The sequence below is a fragment of the Staurois parvus genome, unplaced genomic scaffold (genome assembly GCF_062004578.1).
Source record: "Staurois parvus isolate SC_StPar_1 unplaced genomic scaffold, SC_StPar_1.0 ptg000839l, whole genome shotgun sequence".
In the NCBI taxonomy this organism is placed as follows: Eukaryota; Metazoa; Chordata; class Amphibia; order Anura; family Ranidae; genus Staurois; species Staurois parvus.
In genome coordinates, this window is record NW_028318635.1 from 2,196,773 (window position 1) to 2,212,830 (window position 16,058).

The 16,058-nt window shown below is 39.3% G+C and overlaps 1 protein-coding gene across 1 annotated transcript in view; it reads right to left on the reverse strand.

Moving 5' to 3' along the window:
* The window catches only part of LOC149443674 (uncharacterized), a 627,829-nt gene that overhangs the window by 475,042 nt on the left and 136,729 nt on the right, over positions 1–16,058 (reverse strand). The window contains 5 exon segments of the mRNA XM_089655378.1: positions 4,693–4,836; positions 9,151–9,255; positions 11,522–11,619; positions 13,172–13,191; positions 13,245–13,375. Of these exon segments, the coding sequence (XP_089511504.1) occupies positions 4,693–4,836; positions 9,151–9,255; positions 11,522–11,619; positions 13,172–13,191; positions 13,245–13,375 (498 nt within the window).

Sequence of the window (16,058 nt, forward strand, 5' to 3'; positions counted from 1 at the left end):
TAAGCAACCCAGAATCTCTGTGGCTGATAGCTAAAAAGCTACAGTACTATCTGGCAAGTCAGATACAAAATTTTCTGCAATCAGAGCCAGCAGATAACTGAGTCATAAAGTCCTGACCATATTAAAAAAAACTAAGAAGAAAGATTAGAGGAACCAGCAAATCCCAATGGAGTCAAGAAGGACTGCAATGAAAAGAGATATTCCAACAGCAGGGGACAAGAGGCTGCATACATGAGCAACATCAGTAGGTTCACTGCATGTAGTCCCAAACCATTTAGTATAAAGTGAGCTGGGATTGACTTTCCCCTCTATGTCTAGAATAGGGTAGGAGACAGGTACTCACAAAACCCAGACAGCTGGTAGCAGGTGAGGGTCCACAACCGAAAGGTCATATGGCCAGAGGTGACCAAAAACACTGTTGGTGGTCAGCAAGATCAAAATCAAAGCTCCAGAAGGCTTTTTGAAAACAGAGGAAGCAGTGAAAAAGTACTTCCTCAACACTAGCTGCTGGGAAAGGGGCCATGGAGTGCACACGCATTACACTCCACCCAGTAGAAGGACACTGGCCCTTTGTTCCATGCTGGTAAACCCTACCACAGAGAAGACAGTGGGAAAAGGGAATAAAGGAGTCTAGAAAGCAATAAAAATGAGGGAGATCCCAGTTTCTGGCCAAAATGTCCAACTTGGTAGATGAATCTTTAATCCATATGCAATGCCAATGGCCCTTGACCTGAAAAGTTCTCTGCAGCTAACTTACAGTTGCAAGAAAAAGTATGTGAACCCCTTGCGATTACGTGGAGTTTTGCATGAATTGGGCATAAAATGTGCTCTGAACGTCATCTAAGTCACAACAATAGAAGAACACAGTCTGCTGAACATAATACTACACAAACATTAGATGTTGCCGTGGTGTAATTGCACATAACATGTAAACATTCACAGTGCAGGGAGGAAAAAGTATGTGAGGCCCTAGCTTAATGACTTCTCCCAGAGCTAATTGGAGCAAGGAGTGAGCCAACCTTGACTCCAATCAGTGTGATGATATTGGATGTGTTGCTGACAGCTGTCCTGCCCTTAAAAAACACACACCTGTTTTGGGTTTACTGGTTTCAAGAAGCACTGTCTGATGTGAACCATGCCTCACAGAAAAGAGCTCTCAGAAGACCTACGATCAAGAATTGTTGACTTGCATGAAGCTGGAAAGGGTTACAAAAGTATCTCCAAAAGCCTTGATGTTCATGTGTTGACAGTAAGACAGACTGTCTACAAATGGAGAAAGTTTAGCACTGTTGCTACTCTCCCTAGGCATGGTCGTCCTGTAAAAATGACTGCAAGAGCACAGCGCAGAATGCTGCATGAGGTAAAGAAGACTCCCAGAGTGTCAGCTAAAGACCTACAGAAATCTCTGGCACATGCTAACATTTTTGTTGACACATTTACAATAAGGAAAACATTAAACAAGAATGGAGTACATGGGAGGACATCACGGAGGAAGCCATTGCTGTCCAAAAAGAATATTGCAACACGTTTGAAGTTTGCAAAAGAGCACCTGGATGTTCCACAGCACTACTGGCAAAATATACTGTGGACAGATGAAACCAAGATTGAGTTGTTTGGGAAGAACACACAACACTATGTGTGGAGAAAAAAAGGCACAGCACACCAACATCAAAACCTCATCCCCACTGTAAAACATGGCGGAGGGAGCATCATGGTTTGGGGCTGCTTTGCTGCCTCAGGGCCTGGACGGATTGTTGTCATTGATCGGAAAATGAATTCCAGAGTTTATCAAGACATTTTGCAGGAAAACGTACGACCATCTGTCCGCCAACTGAAGCTCCGCAGAGGATGGGTGAGGCAACGGGACAATGACCCAAAGCATACAAGTAATTCAACAAAACAATGGCTGCAACAGCACAGAATACGCCTTCTGGAGTGGCCCAGTCAGAGTCCTGACCTCAACCCGATTGAAATGCTGTGGCATGACCTTAAGAGAGCGATTCGCACCAGACATCCCAAGAATATTGCTACACTGAAACAGTTTTGTGAAGAGGAGTGGTCCAAAATGACTCCAGATCGTTGTGCAGGTCTGATCTGCAACTACAGGAAACATTTGGTTGAGTTTATTGCTGCCAAAGGAGGGTCAACCAGTTATTAAGTCCAAAGGTTCACATACTTTTTCCTCCCTGCACTGTGAATGTTTACATGTTATGTGCAATTAAACCATGGCAACATCTAATGTTTGTGCAGTATTATGTTCAGCAGACTGTGTTCTTCTATTGTTGTGACTTAGATGACATTCAGAGGACATTTTATGCCCAATTCATGCAAAACTCCACGTAATCCCAAGGGGTTCACATACTTTTTCTTGCAACTGTAAACAGAACTGAAATTGGAAAGCACCCTACATGGAATCCAGCAATCAAAGGTCACATCCAGGATTACTCCGCAACGTCCAGCCCAGCAGGGTCCGGGTGTTGCACAAATTAAAAAATCAAGCTACAGGAAAACCGCACCAGATAAGTGCAAAGCAGAGGGGAAATCTGCAAAAGCAGTATAAAGAAGAGTCTTCATTAGGAAAAAATGAAGAAGAAAAAAATGGCTTAAAAAAAGTCCAACTAGTGTTTAACACAGCAGAGTTAAAAAAAGACATTTATCCTCCAAGGACACTAGTAACTACTATGCAAATAACCTAGGCTGGCCTACGTTTTTTTTTTTTTGGGGGGGGGGAGTTGCCAATGTCCAATCCTCCAGTATACAGCAGAATAACCCAAATATTTAGGATGTCCCTCAATTGACAAGAAAGAAAAGTATTTAAGACTGAAGTGACTAGCAAATTCTTAAACATCCTTTCATTTAATTCTGACAGCACCTTTTAGATTTGACAGTTTTGAACACTGAGCATGAGATAGGGCAGCCTTTGTGGGACCCTTACAGACTAACACGGAGCTAAAAATGTATTATGTGAAGAAGAGAAATACCAGGACAACAGAGAGTTAAGTATGCACTATTATAGAAGTTTGGGAGTGAAAATTGAGATTATTACAAATGCTCATCCGTGACTGACTTTCTTTTAAAACATTGCTCAAAAAAATTAAAGGAACACTTTGAAAACACAACAGATCCCAATGGGGAAAAATATCACGTTGGATATCTATACTGATATAGACTGGGTAATGTGTTAGGAACATAAGGATGCCCCATGGAATCTTTTGATGGAAATGAAAATTATCAACCTACAGAGGACTGAATTCAAAGACACCCCGAAATTCAAAGTGAAAAAATGATGTAGCAGGCTAGTACATTTTGCTGAAATTTCATTGCAGCAACTCAAAATGGTACTCAGTAGTTTGTATGGTCCCCACTTGCGTGTATGCATGCCTGACAATGTCAGGGCATGCTCCTAATGAGACGACAGATGGTATCTTGGGGTATATCTTTCCAGATCTGAACCAGGGCATCACTGAGCTCCTGGACAGTCTGAGGTGCAACCTGGTGGCGTTGGATGGACCAAAACATGATATCCTAGAGGTGTTCTACTGGATTTAGGTCAGGCGAGCGTGGGGGCCATTCAATGGTATCTATTCCTTCATCCTCCAGAAACTGCCTGCATCTCTCGCAACTTGAGGCTGGGATGTGTAGTGCACCAGGAGAAACCCAGAACCTACTGCACCAGCGTACGGTCTGACAATGGGTCCAAGGATTTCATTCCGATACCTAATGGCAGTCAGGATGCCGTTGTCTAGCCTTTAGAGGTCTCTGCATCCCTCCGTGGATATGCCTCCCCAGACCATCATTGACCCACCACCAAAATGGTCATGCGGAATGATGTTACAGGCAGCATAACGTTCTCCATGACTTCTCCAGACCCTTTTACGTTTGTTACATGTGCTAAGGGTGAACCTGCTCTCATCTGTGAAAATCACAGGGCACCAATCTCGGACGTGCCAATTCTAGTGTTCAATAGCAAATGCCAGTCGAGCTCTATGGGTCCGGGCAGTGAGCACAGGGCCCACTAGAGGCCGTCGGGTCCTTGGGCCACCCTCATGAAGTCTGTTTCTGATTGTTTGGTCAGAGACATTCACACCAGTGGCCTGCTGGAGGTCATTTTGTAGGGCTCTGGCAGTGCTTATCCTGTTCCTCCTTGCACAAAGGAGCAGATACCGGTCCTGCTGATGGGTTCAGGACCTTCTACGGCCCTCTCCAGCTCTCCTCGAGTAACTGCCTGTCTCCTGGAATCTCCTTCATGCTCTTGAGAATGTGCTGGGAGACACAGCAAACCTGGCAATGGCACGTATTGATGTGCCATCATGGAGGAGTTGGACTGCCTGTGCAACCTCTGTAGGGTCCAAGTATTGCCTCATGCTACCAGTAGTGACACTGACTCTAGCCAAATGCAAAACTAGTGAAAAACAATCAGAAACGATGAGTAGGGAAAAAAATGTCGGTTGCCTCCACCTGTAAAACCATGTTTTGGGGGTAATCTTATTGTTGCCCATCTAGTGCACCAGTTGTTAATTTCATTAACACCAAAGCAGCTGAAACTGATCAACAACCCCTCTGCTATTTAACTGAGCAGATCAATACCTGATGCTATACTCTGATTAAAAAGTGTTCCTTTGAACACTTTTTTTTGAGCAGTATAATTTAATTTAACTAGGCAATGACAACACAGTATTCTTTACATCTTACCTGTGGACCTGCACACAGAGCATCAGTCCCAGCAGACACTGCTCTCATAACACTGAGAAAAATCCGTTCAGTTAAAGGAGTTATAAAAATATGTTTAGCTGATCCTTGATATTCATAACCGTATTGGACTTCAGAGTCACCGATCTGTGTACAGCAAACAAAATACTATCAGGACAACAATGCATTTGAAAACAATGTTGCTTTAATAAATACAAAATAAAAAAATGGATTGTTTAACAAATATTTGGATAAGGTTTTATCTGTATTCACCATAGCAACCAGTGACTTCATGGTACTTTCAATCTGCCTTAGAAATATCATTTCTAGTTTAAATATATAATAAATTACACACAATCCTCAATTGTCTTCATTTTTAAAGCAGACCCAAAGAATTATGTTTAGAATGACACCAAAATGTACTTACATATAATTTGGAAAGACTTGCTCAGCACTATGATATTTTTTAGTAAATGTCAACATGATTTTGGATATACATGCTCTGTTAGCAGCAATGTTTTGTTTTTAGCTGGATTTTATGTCTAAAATTGGTAAACATTCATTACAAATTCATAATTTGGCATTTACAGTTGCAAGAAAAAGTATGTGAACCCCTTGGGATTACGTGGAGGTTTGCATGAATTGGGCATAAAATGTGCTCTGAACGTCATCTAAGTCACAACAATAGAAGAACACAGTCTGCTGAACATAATACTACACAAACATTAGATGTTGCCATGGTTTAATTGCACATAACATGTAAACATTCACAGTGCAGGGAGGAAAAAGTATGTGAACCTTTGGACTTAATAACTGGTTGACCCCCCTTTGGCAGCAATAACCTCAACCAAACGTTTCCTGTAGTTGCAGATCAGACCTGCACAACGATCTGGAGTAATTTTGGACCACTCCTCTTCACAAAACTGTTTCAGTGTAGCAATATTCTTGGGATGTCTGGTGTGAATCACTCTCTTAAGGTCATGTCACAGCATTTCAATCGGGTTGAGGTCAGGACTCTGACTGGGCCACTCCAGAAGGCGTATTCTGTGCTGTTGCAGCCATTGTTTTGTTGAATTACTTGTATGCTTTGGGTCATTGTCCTGTTGCATCACCCATCCTCTGCGGAGCTTCAGTTGGCGGACAGATGGTTGTACGTTTTCCTGCAAAATGTCTTGATAAACTCTGGAATTCATTTTCCCATCAATGACAACAATCCGTCCAGGTCCTGAGGCAGCAAAGCAGCCCCAAACCATGATGCTCCCTCCGCAATGTTTTACAGTGGGGATGAGGTTTTGATGTTGGTGTGCTGGGCCTTTTTTTCTCCACACATAGTGCTGTGTGTTCTTCCCAAACAATTCAATCTTGGTTTCATCAGTCCACAGTATATTTTGCCAGTAGTGCTGTGGAACATCCAAGTGCTCTTTTGCAAACTTCAAACGTGCTGCAATATTCTTTTTGGACAGCAATGGCTTCCTCCGTGGTGTCCTCCCATGTACTCCATTCTTGTTTAATGTTTTCCTTATTGTAGATGTGTCAACAAAAATGTTAGCATGTGCCAGAGATTTCTGTAGGTCTTTAGCTGACACTCTGGGATTCTTCTTTACCTCATGCAGCATTCTGCGCTGTGCTCTTGCAGTCATTTTTACAGGACGATCACGCCTAGGGAGAGTAGCAACAGTGCTAAACTTTCTCCATTTGTAGACAGTCTGTCTTACCATGGACACATGAACATCAAGGCTTTTGGAGATACTTTTGTAACCCTTTCCAGCTTCATGCAAGTCAACAATTCTTGATCGTAGGTCTTCTGAGAGCTCTTTTCTGTGAGGCATGGTTCACATCAGACAGTGCTTCTTGAAACCAGTAAACCCAAAACAGGTGTGTGTTTTTTAAGGGCAGGACAGCTGTCAGCAACACATCCAGTATCATCACACTGATTGGAGTCAAGGTTGGCTCACTCCTGGCTCCAATTAGCTCTGGGAGAAGTCATTAAGCTAGGGCCTCACATACTTTTTCCTCCCTGCACTGTGAATGTTTACATGTTATGTGCAATTAAACCATGGCAACATCTAATGTTTGTGTAGTATTATGTTCAGCAAACTGTGTTCTTCTATTGTTGTGACATAGATGACGTTCAGAGCACATTTTATGCCCAATTCATGCAAAACTCCACGTAATCCCAAGGGGTTCACATACTTTTTCTTGGAACTGTATATTATATTGATGGCAAGCTTGTAAAAATATTTGGTTTTTATGATTAATCATAATTAATATTAAACAGTGTGAATGGCCTTGAACCAGTGATAGTGTTAATTTCTTCAGTTATAAGCTGAGACAGGAGTTAGCTAACTAACCAGCTGAGAGCTGAGTATTCTATAATAGGGCATAGCTGGTTACAGGTGTAGAATGTCAAGGGTGTTCGAAGTGAATCAAAATAGAAGAAGTATGACATAATATATGCTAATAGTATCTGTGTGTATTTAGTTTGTTTTATAAGTTGGTAATATTGTTACATACGTAGATTTTTGGTTATACAACTTATTGAGATATTATGTTGTAAAGATACATTCTTAGCTTATATTAACATTTAAATAGAGAAACTTGTCACATGAGCAGGCTGATGCAAAATCACCAGCTTAGGGTCATTAACATATGGGCCTGTCAATCAAAAGACCATATATGTAGTGTCCCCTCTATTCAATGAAATTGCTCTCCTAAGCAGTATTGTTTGCCACACAAGGTTCTAAGACCACAAATTATGTTGCTTACAAGTATCACAAAAAGGTATCCTAGGAGATGCGGGAGGTCACTCTCTCATATACACTGAAGCTCACACAGACACATACACACAAACATGGCATAAAGATGCTATGGTTAATCACAGAAGTGACAGACTGGAACAGGTGCATTCTCTAAGACAAGAATTAGTCACTTCCGTCTACTTCCTCCTTCTCTAAGACTCTGAAGGACAAACAGCACATGGAAGAAGCACATGAGACAACGGTCATAAGGGTGACACCTCTTTAAACTTCTGTTTTGATATTTCTGGTTTACCTACATGGAACTGTTCATGATACGCTTTACATTGTTATTTTAAGCCATTGTGTGATAAAATAAAATCACACTTTATTTTTTACTTCACCGGCTCTTCAATTATTCGCAAAATCGCCTATAAACACTAAAGACGTATTATATGTGTCTCAGAAAATTCTTCAAAGATAACCCTATTTATTTTCATAGAAGATAGATGCATGGTTAATATTTTAAAATAATAATTCCAGACTTGAAAACTTTGCACATGTACTTCTTTTTGTACTTGGAAGACAGATTGGCTGCACTAATTAATGGAAAGTGTTAGTAAATTCCCCTCAATGTATAGTTCTCTCCCAGCCAGAGGTGAAGAGTGTAAACAAAATGTTTGTATGACGTTTGGGAATTGGCCCATGTGGCACTGTGTGACCTAATCGCCGGGGCTTCCGCCAACGGCTTGTAAATACCCATCTTAGAAAGGGGGAAAAAGCCTGCTTGAGAAATTATTAATTGCTCTCAGGGAAGTGGAAGGACATGCGGGATGTTTTCATCCTGTCTCCCGCTGTGTCCCTGACTATAACCTTAACATGGGAGGGGTGGATTTCAATGACCAGATGATGAATCCGTACTTAGTTTCCTGAAAAGCCAGATGCTGGTACAAAAAAGTGTCTGTTTATTTATTTCAGTTGGCTCTATATAACGCTTTTGTGCTTTACAAAGCAACTGGATGTATTTTATAAATTTTGGCATATTTTTCAATAAAAAAGTTATTTTATTAAGTTACTGTTTTATTGTTAACCATTGCTGTTTTCTTTGCAGGCATTCCATTCAGCTGCAGCACCAATCTGGCCTGGTCAAGAAGGGGGGTAAATCCTCTAGAAGGCAAATGGTTAAAAATATATACTGCACTATATTATTATTTTCTATCATTTGGTTCTTGTGTGATGTGATGGAGTGAATGAGAGGATCGACACTGATATCCTATTGTATATCACAGGGGACTCTGGATCCTGAATAATTTAAGGTTTGATTTTGCACTGGGTGTTGCAAGCTTAATCATGATGGAGGAACTGAAATATCAAGAAAATCTTCATTAACAATGGAAAGACTGTCACATTGACTTTTGTTATAAGGACTTTTCTTTGTTTACTATATATTCTATGCACATAGTGAATGATTATTATGAACTGCATATGAACACAATAATTGGTTTTGTTGTATAGTATAACACTCATATATTAGACTTTAGCATTTTCACATAGCGCCCCCTATTGAGGTTTGTTTTAAGATTTGTTTTACCTGTCATGAAGCGATAATATACATATACAGTATATGTGTATATATATATTATATTTCTTTTCCTTGATCTAAAGAAGAAGGAAAAAACACAACACATTTTCTTTAATGTTGTTCGACTGCCATTATTGTATTTACCTTCACAACAATCTCTTTGGTGCTGTCATCAAATTCATAGCACAAAGGTTGGTTCTGTTTCCAAAATGGTGCTGTTCCTGACAGAATTTGACTTGTCAAATCGCGCTAAAATTAAAATCAGAAATGTCAGCTTGTTACTATTACCAATAGTTGATTAAATGACTGACTGTAAGAATTTGTATTTATTATTAAAGCCTATGTTTAGCAAAGGGATGTTGCTTACCGTGAATGTGATGTGTCCTTTCTTTTGCTGTATCCTGAATTAGCAGAATTCTTCCTTCTCTGATGCCACTCCCGCAGCCATAATCTTTTGTTGCAGTAGGGGGCTGATAAAACTAAAAGAGCTGTGACACTCAAGAGTAGCACCCTTTCCACCCAGTTCCTCTATTCATAGGATCCTTACTACAGATTCTATGAATGGAACACAATCTATGAATATAGGGGGGTGGATTTTTCAATCATCTGCTCATCCTCCATTCACATAAGTTGTGGTACCAGATTTTATGAGTAAAGAAGCTGGGTGCAAAGGGCCTGCATAGTTGGGTACTCTTGATGAGAGCCTGTCTTGGCGCCCTTGGTTCTATAAAGAGGAGGATATATTTAGGGTGGTGGATCTTTCAATCATCTACTGGTCCTCTATTTATAGATGTTGTAGTACCAGATTCTATGAATAGAGGAGCTGGATGGAAAGAGCAGGCATAGTTGAGCACTCTTGATGACAGCCTGTCTCAGTGTCCACTGTTCTGTTAGGGGAGGATGGGGGGACATTGGAGGAGGAAGATTTCTCGTAAACCAAGGCACAGCATCATAAGGGACACATCATATTGAAGGTAAGTAGTATCACTTGGGCTTTTTAAGTAAACTTAGGCTTTAACCTAAACAACCATACTAGTTCATTCAAACAACATCTTACACAGGTTCTCCAGACAAAACAATTTCTTTAATTAAAAAAAAACTTTAAAGCCCAGAATAAGGGAAGATCATTATTGCTGTCTGTTATCCTTTTGAGGAGATTTCCCTGCACATCCATCCTCAGTGACACCAGCACAAGTAATGGAGGTGACAGCTGTAAAAAAACAGACACATCGACACTGATGCTTATTAAAATGTTACCGAGTAACTGCTTTTACCCTTCAGTGCATGTACTTTACATTCTATCATTAAAAGATGAAAAAAATCAAAATACGCATAACTTGTTATACCCGTTTCTGGTGACTTTTATTCTAAATTATTTCCAGTTGTGGGACCAGTCACCACCTTGGATGACTGGTCTTCTACCCACCCTGGTTTGCAGCTTGTGTAGGAGTTCCTTGTGTAGGAGTTCCTTATTTGCCAGTGTCTATGTTCGGTAGCACAGAGCACCACCAAGCATACCTGCCAAGCCACTCTCAAGAACAAAGTGAAAGAGTGAAGCTCATTAGGGCTGTTAGTAGTATCAGTACAAAAATATAAAGTAAAAGTGTTTATGCCCTTAACAAAAACAAAACCCTTGCTCAATTATGCATTCTATGTTGGATGTTCAGGCATTATGTATTGCTCATAATCCAGAGCTCAAATTTAATGCACATAAAAGTCATGTTTTGGGGTGATTAAACAAGCCAACTGAGGGTTCATTCACACCAGGTGTGGTGGGACTGTGTTGGGCAGCTATTCCAGTGCAGTTCCACTGCAACCCCACTGCAAGACAAGACAAAATGCCTTGTCTTCAGTGTGGTCAGGTCATATCCACTGCATTTCAGTAGTAGGTGGACAGTGGGCAGTGTGCACTGAAAAAAAGGACTGCATGCAATAGTTTTTTGCCAGACAATAGAATTCTATGAAAAGTCACTGTGTGACATTTCAATAAAGTTGTTTAAAAAATAGTGAACAGTGCAATACACCGGTATTGACATATTAGCACTGCGCTGGTGCAGACTGTACCGCACACTAGCTACTCCACTGCAATGCAGCGACTGCTTTGAATAGACCTTGAAGAATTTTTGATCCAGTATCCAGTAATAGTATTTATATTTAATGAACCTCCTTACTATATTCCCTAGGTGAGATATGTTTAGTTTCACCCTAAATGAGGGCCCGTTCACACTGGGATCACAAAAGTACATGCCACGCATGTGTGAATCCTGCACACTACCATGTGGTGTAATTTTGTAGTCCATTCATTTGCCAATCCATTCATTTAAATGGGCTGAAATCAGTCAGAAAAAGTAGTGCATGCACTACTTTGAAAAAACATGCCGCACCAAATTGCATAATATTTGGAGAATCCAACTGCAAGAGTGACAACCCTGTTATGCCCATTGTGGGAGGGATGAGAGATAAAACTATAGGTGGATCAACTTATTATAGTTAAGTACCCTTTAATGTACAGTACCTGATATAATAATAGAAGGATGTGATTGGTTATTTTCACTACATCTTCGGCAGACATCATTGGCTTAACAGCTAGAGGGTTGACATCTTGCTGTTTTTCTAAAATGACAGCTTCATCTGAAATAAATATTCAGACTTACACAGTTGAAAGGCTCACTTCATTCAAAGCTACTTAGTTGGAAACATAGTTGATATAGATTTTTATACTGAACCTGTACAATGTGTAACCCCTAAACTATACCGTAAGTGTTCAGTTTCCCTATTGTTCCAGAATTTTGTAACCAGTACAAGTAGGGTTGCCACTTTAAAAATTATGAAGTGCATAGGTTCTGTAGACAATTAAGGTGGTAATTAGATTCCTTCAATTTGTTAGCTGCATTTATTAGCCAGGAGCCTGTGTAATGTGTTCTTTTTTTTAGGGTTGTGCCCTAAGCCCAAATACTCATATTTCTAAGTTTATCTGGCAACAGGACATTAATGATATGCTAACCATATGTGATTGTAGGCTGACTGATTTGGTGATTTCTAGTGATAACTGTTCAAAGTAGAGTTTTAAAATATCCAAAAAGATTTCTAAGTAACAAACATCTGCACCAGTTAGAGAGATGGACAGTGGACAGTACTGAGAATCAGGGACTCGGTAGTACTGTGGGAGAATAGGGGCACTGTGAGGGATGAGGTGTATCAGGGGGTCTGGGGGCTCTGAAAGGGATAGGGGGCACTGCAGGCAATTATGGGAGGTTGGTGAACACTATGGGAGTTGGGTGGTACAGCGGTAGATTAAGGGGCTTGCAGCTGTCAAATCTGGGAGAACGGAGGCCACAGACACAAAGAAGGACAAGTAAGCCTTGCCATATTAATACTGGAAGTGTGCTACTAGCATATTCACCAGGTGTAAATAAGGGGCAAAAGGTAAATGAAAGAAATCATATGCAGCCTTTACTTTTAAGGACTGGTAAGCTGCAATATATTACATTTTGATTTTGGGGTTTGGATATCCTTAAAAGGGTTTTTTACATACATAAATACATGCTGCTGCCATTCTGCCTCCCCAGGGCTGCATGCAAGTTCTAGTGCCTTCAATAAGAATGTATTTTAATTAAACTAAATAATCACATTGGTAATTCCAAGAACGTACCATGTACTATAGCTAGGAGGCAGGGACTGATTTCATCTTTAATGTTCTCAAATGGCTATTTTGTCTTATTAAATATCTCTTTAAAAATTAAAAACAGCATTTTTAACCTGTTTGCATGTTATATCTTTCTCCAAAAAGGATCCATGAGCTAACCCCAACTTCACAATTATAGGTACACACCTGCACTCAAGTAAATAGGCAGAATTCCTGATTACTATCATAAGCAGGCTAACCAATTGGCAATGTGTGTTACAAGCATAGGATGAATTGGATTTCTATTGGGTTTATATCCTTGGACTTGCATATGACTTTCATGAGGTATAATTTACGGCACATGTGTAAACATTTATGAGCCAAATGCTTTTCTTTCAAACCCTGTTTTAAGCCACTTTACATGAAGCATTCTTTTCTGGGAAACAGCTTGATCGCAGAAAAATCCTGCCTGTTTTAACACAAATGCAAAACAGCACTCGCTAATGTTAACAATGAACATCCAGACCATTTTTAAAAGACTTTTATAAATATTCAAGTCTCTAAGGATCCTGGAGCAGATCAATGGACGCCAACCAAGATCATTAAGTATGACTTACCTTGCCCATTTCCTTTCCTCTCTGCCTTTGAGCTTCTTTTAGAATGCAGCTGAATGTCTTCCTGGGGAATTTCATTTAATATCTTGGCAGCATACTCAATTCCTTCTGTCAGATCCTTAAGGCAGCCCTATAAATAAAAGGAAGAATATTTTATTGCTAGAGTCAGCAAAATTATTTTGCTCACTGAGTCCCTAACTCAAACTACTATATGATGATTTGGGTTATTAGGGTTACCCCAGTGGCAGCCAATGCAGAAGAATGATGCATTATTCTGCAAATGTTCTCCATCCCATATTAATGTAATCCTTTATTTCATAGATATTAGTAAAAAGGCCTGATGACACAATAGCATGTTCACATAGCAATAGAAATCCTGCATAATAAAATGTCTATATGTTCAAAACACTAATTAAAAAGCCCCATCTTTAGAAAGAGATGTTTGAGTGCCTAGTAACAACTTGCTGAAGTATTAATTGATGCCAAAAGAAGCAAAAATAAGAAAATTGATATGACAAAAGGAAAAACAACTGCTAACTTTGCAAAGGGAAGTTGCACTTTGAGAGGGAATTTTCCCCAGAACTTAGTGAATAAGATGAAGCTCTGTCTGCTGACTTTCATCATCCAATCATGCACAAGCAAAATCGCTCTTTTTTATTTCCCTTGCACATTGTTGGGTACGGTTTCACTAAAGGAAAATACCCTTGCAAAGTGCAACTTCCCATGCAGAGTGAACAATCTATTTGCCTTTAGCAAATTACCACTAAGAGATCTGACCCTTCTATTCTAGCAGTGTACTGCTTTTGGTTGACAATGTTAAGACTATGAATATATGTCTGGCTGGCACATTTAAACTCGGCTTAGAAAATCAAAGTTCCTGTGTTCTAGAAATGGTTTTCTCTGGAACTCTTTGGGTCACTTGATGATGAGTTCTGGCATCTTAGCATGCCAAATACATATAATGCTTTTCTAGGTTGCCTAATGCCACTAACCAAACCTCATTATTGAATTTCTCTTATTTGTATAAATATTAAAAAATAGACTCCTGTTCTTCTCCAGTATTATTGAAGCAAAGGTCTTAAACAGCAGTAGTAAGCATAAAACCTAACTGTCTAGCAACAAATTATAAATATAGGAAGCAAGCAAGGTGTCACAAATTGAAAATAAATCTAGACTGGTACTAAATAAGATTTATGTACACAACATTCTTCCAAAGACTTTATAAAGGTTTTTGTTGGCAAACATTTGGTATAATGTATACAGGTAGTATGTAGTTAAACTTGTTGCATTTGGAGTGTTATATTTTCAGCACCGATAATATGTTCATGTAAGTACTCATCAGCCATGATAACAGTATTTATGGTTGTGATAGTAGGCATAGGTTTACCATTAGAGTGAGGTTTGCAGAGAAGGATTATTTGTTTAGGTCAGTATAGGGTTTAGGAAATTTGGTTAAAGGTTAGGTTTTAAAATAAGGTTTATGTTAGGGTTAAGTTTGGCAGCTAAGTTTCAACTAAAAATAGGGGTCATCCTATCATCTTTGTATTACAGGGATAGTAGCAGCCTCAGCTCACTCCATCTAGGCCACACACCCCAACACATTTCGTGCCACCCCCCAGGGCTTAGTCAAGAAATAGGGGTCAGTGCACTTTTGTTTGACAAGTGTAATAAATTGATTTTTCAGTGTTTGTAGTATACCCATACCTAAGATTACCAGGTTAAATATGATTCATTCAGCAATCATGCAAAACAATTAATCAGTCTAGATAGAAATCTTAGCAATTATGTAAAAGGTGAATGAAAAAAAGTCTGAACAAATTTGCATCCAAATCCAGACATGCTTCGTGGAACTAGGTCTATCCCTTGACTGGAAGATAAGATGCCTAGCCTACTTTCTGTGTAACACTGACAGCTAAAGATCAGCAACGTTCTTAAAATCCATTCAAACAATGATTTGCACGGTCTTGTGATTTGATCTGTCAGATTTGCATCTGTGCATCTTCTGGTATATAGTACTAATTTTTATTTTATATTTTTTTTTACCCATACCACTGTCTTGAACAATTGCCCATCAATAAGCCCATCAACAGATCTGTCAACTGACAACTACATAATAGCATAATTGTATCATACCAGTTAAAGTATTATATTTCTACATGAAAACCTTTGGTCAATAAAAGTTTGTTCAGACTGGTATAATTCATTATTGTTCGCTAATTAGTAGTAAGCTCCTTTCAGTAGCTTATTTAATATTCATTAGCACTATGAATAATAAATGTCTTTCTTCTGTTTCAAACAATTTTTACTGATACATTCTGACAGATTCTCAAGAAGCAAAAAGTTGTCAAAGAGATTTGAGCTGTCTTGAACATGTTTCTGCATATCTCTTGGTAATATCTTGCTCTGACTAATTAGCATTGATGCACTGTGGGAGGTAATTCCATAGACGACACAAGCTGTGAAGAGTCCCAGAACACTTGCTGCTCAGAAAACATCAATGGTAAATGCATATTTTGCTATAATATGTCTTATGCGAAAGAGAAAAACTATTTTGATTTTCTTTTTTATTTCAAGCTAAAAAATATTTTAACCCATCATTTAAGCTATGCATATACTCTGAGCTCATAAACCTACATTGTTCTTAAAACAATAAATGTAGCTCCCACATCTTTGACCTATGATATGGATTTCAAAACTTGGTTTGCAAATAGCAAAATCCTCATTATTTTTCAAAACAGAGTTTTCAGTAAATCTATTCTGTGACCTGGAAATTATGAAACATTCAGAAAAGAAAGTCGCTGGGGACATATATC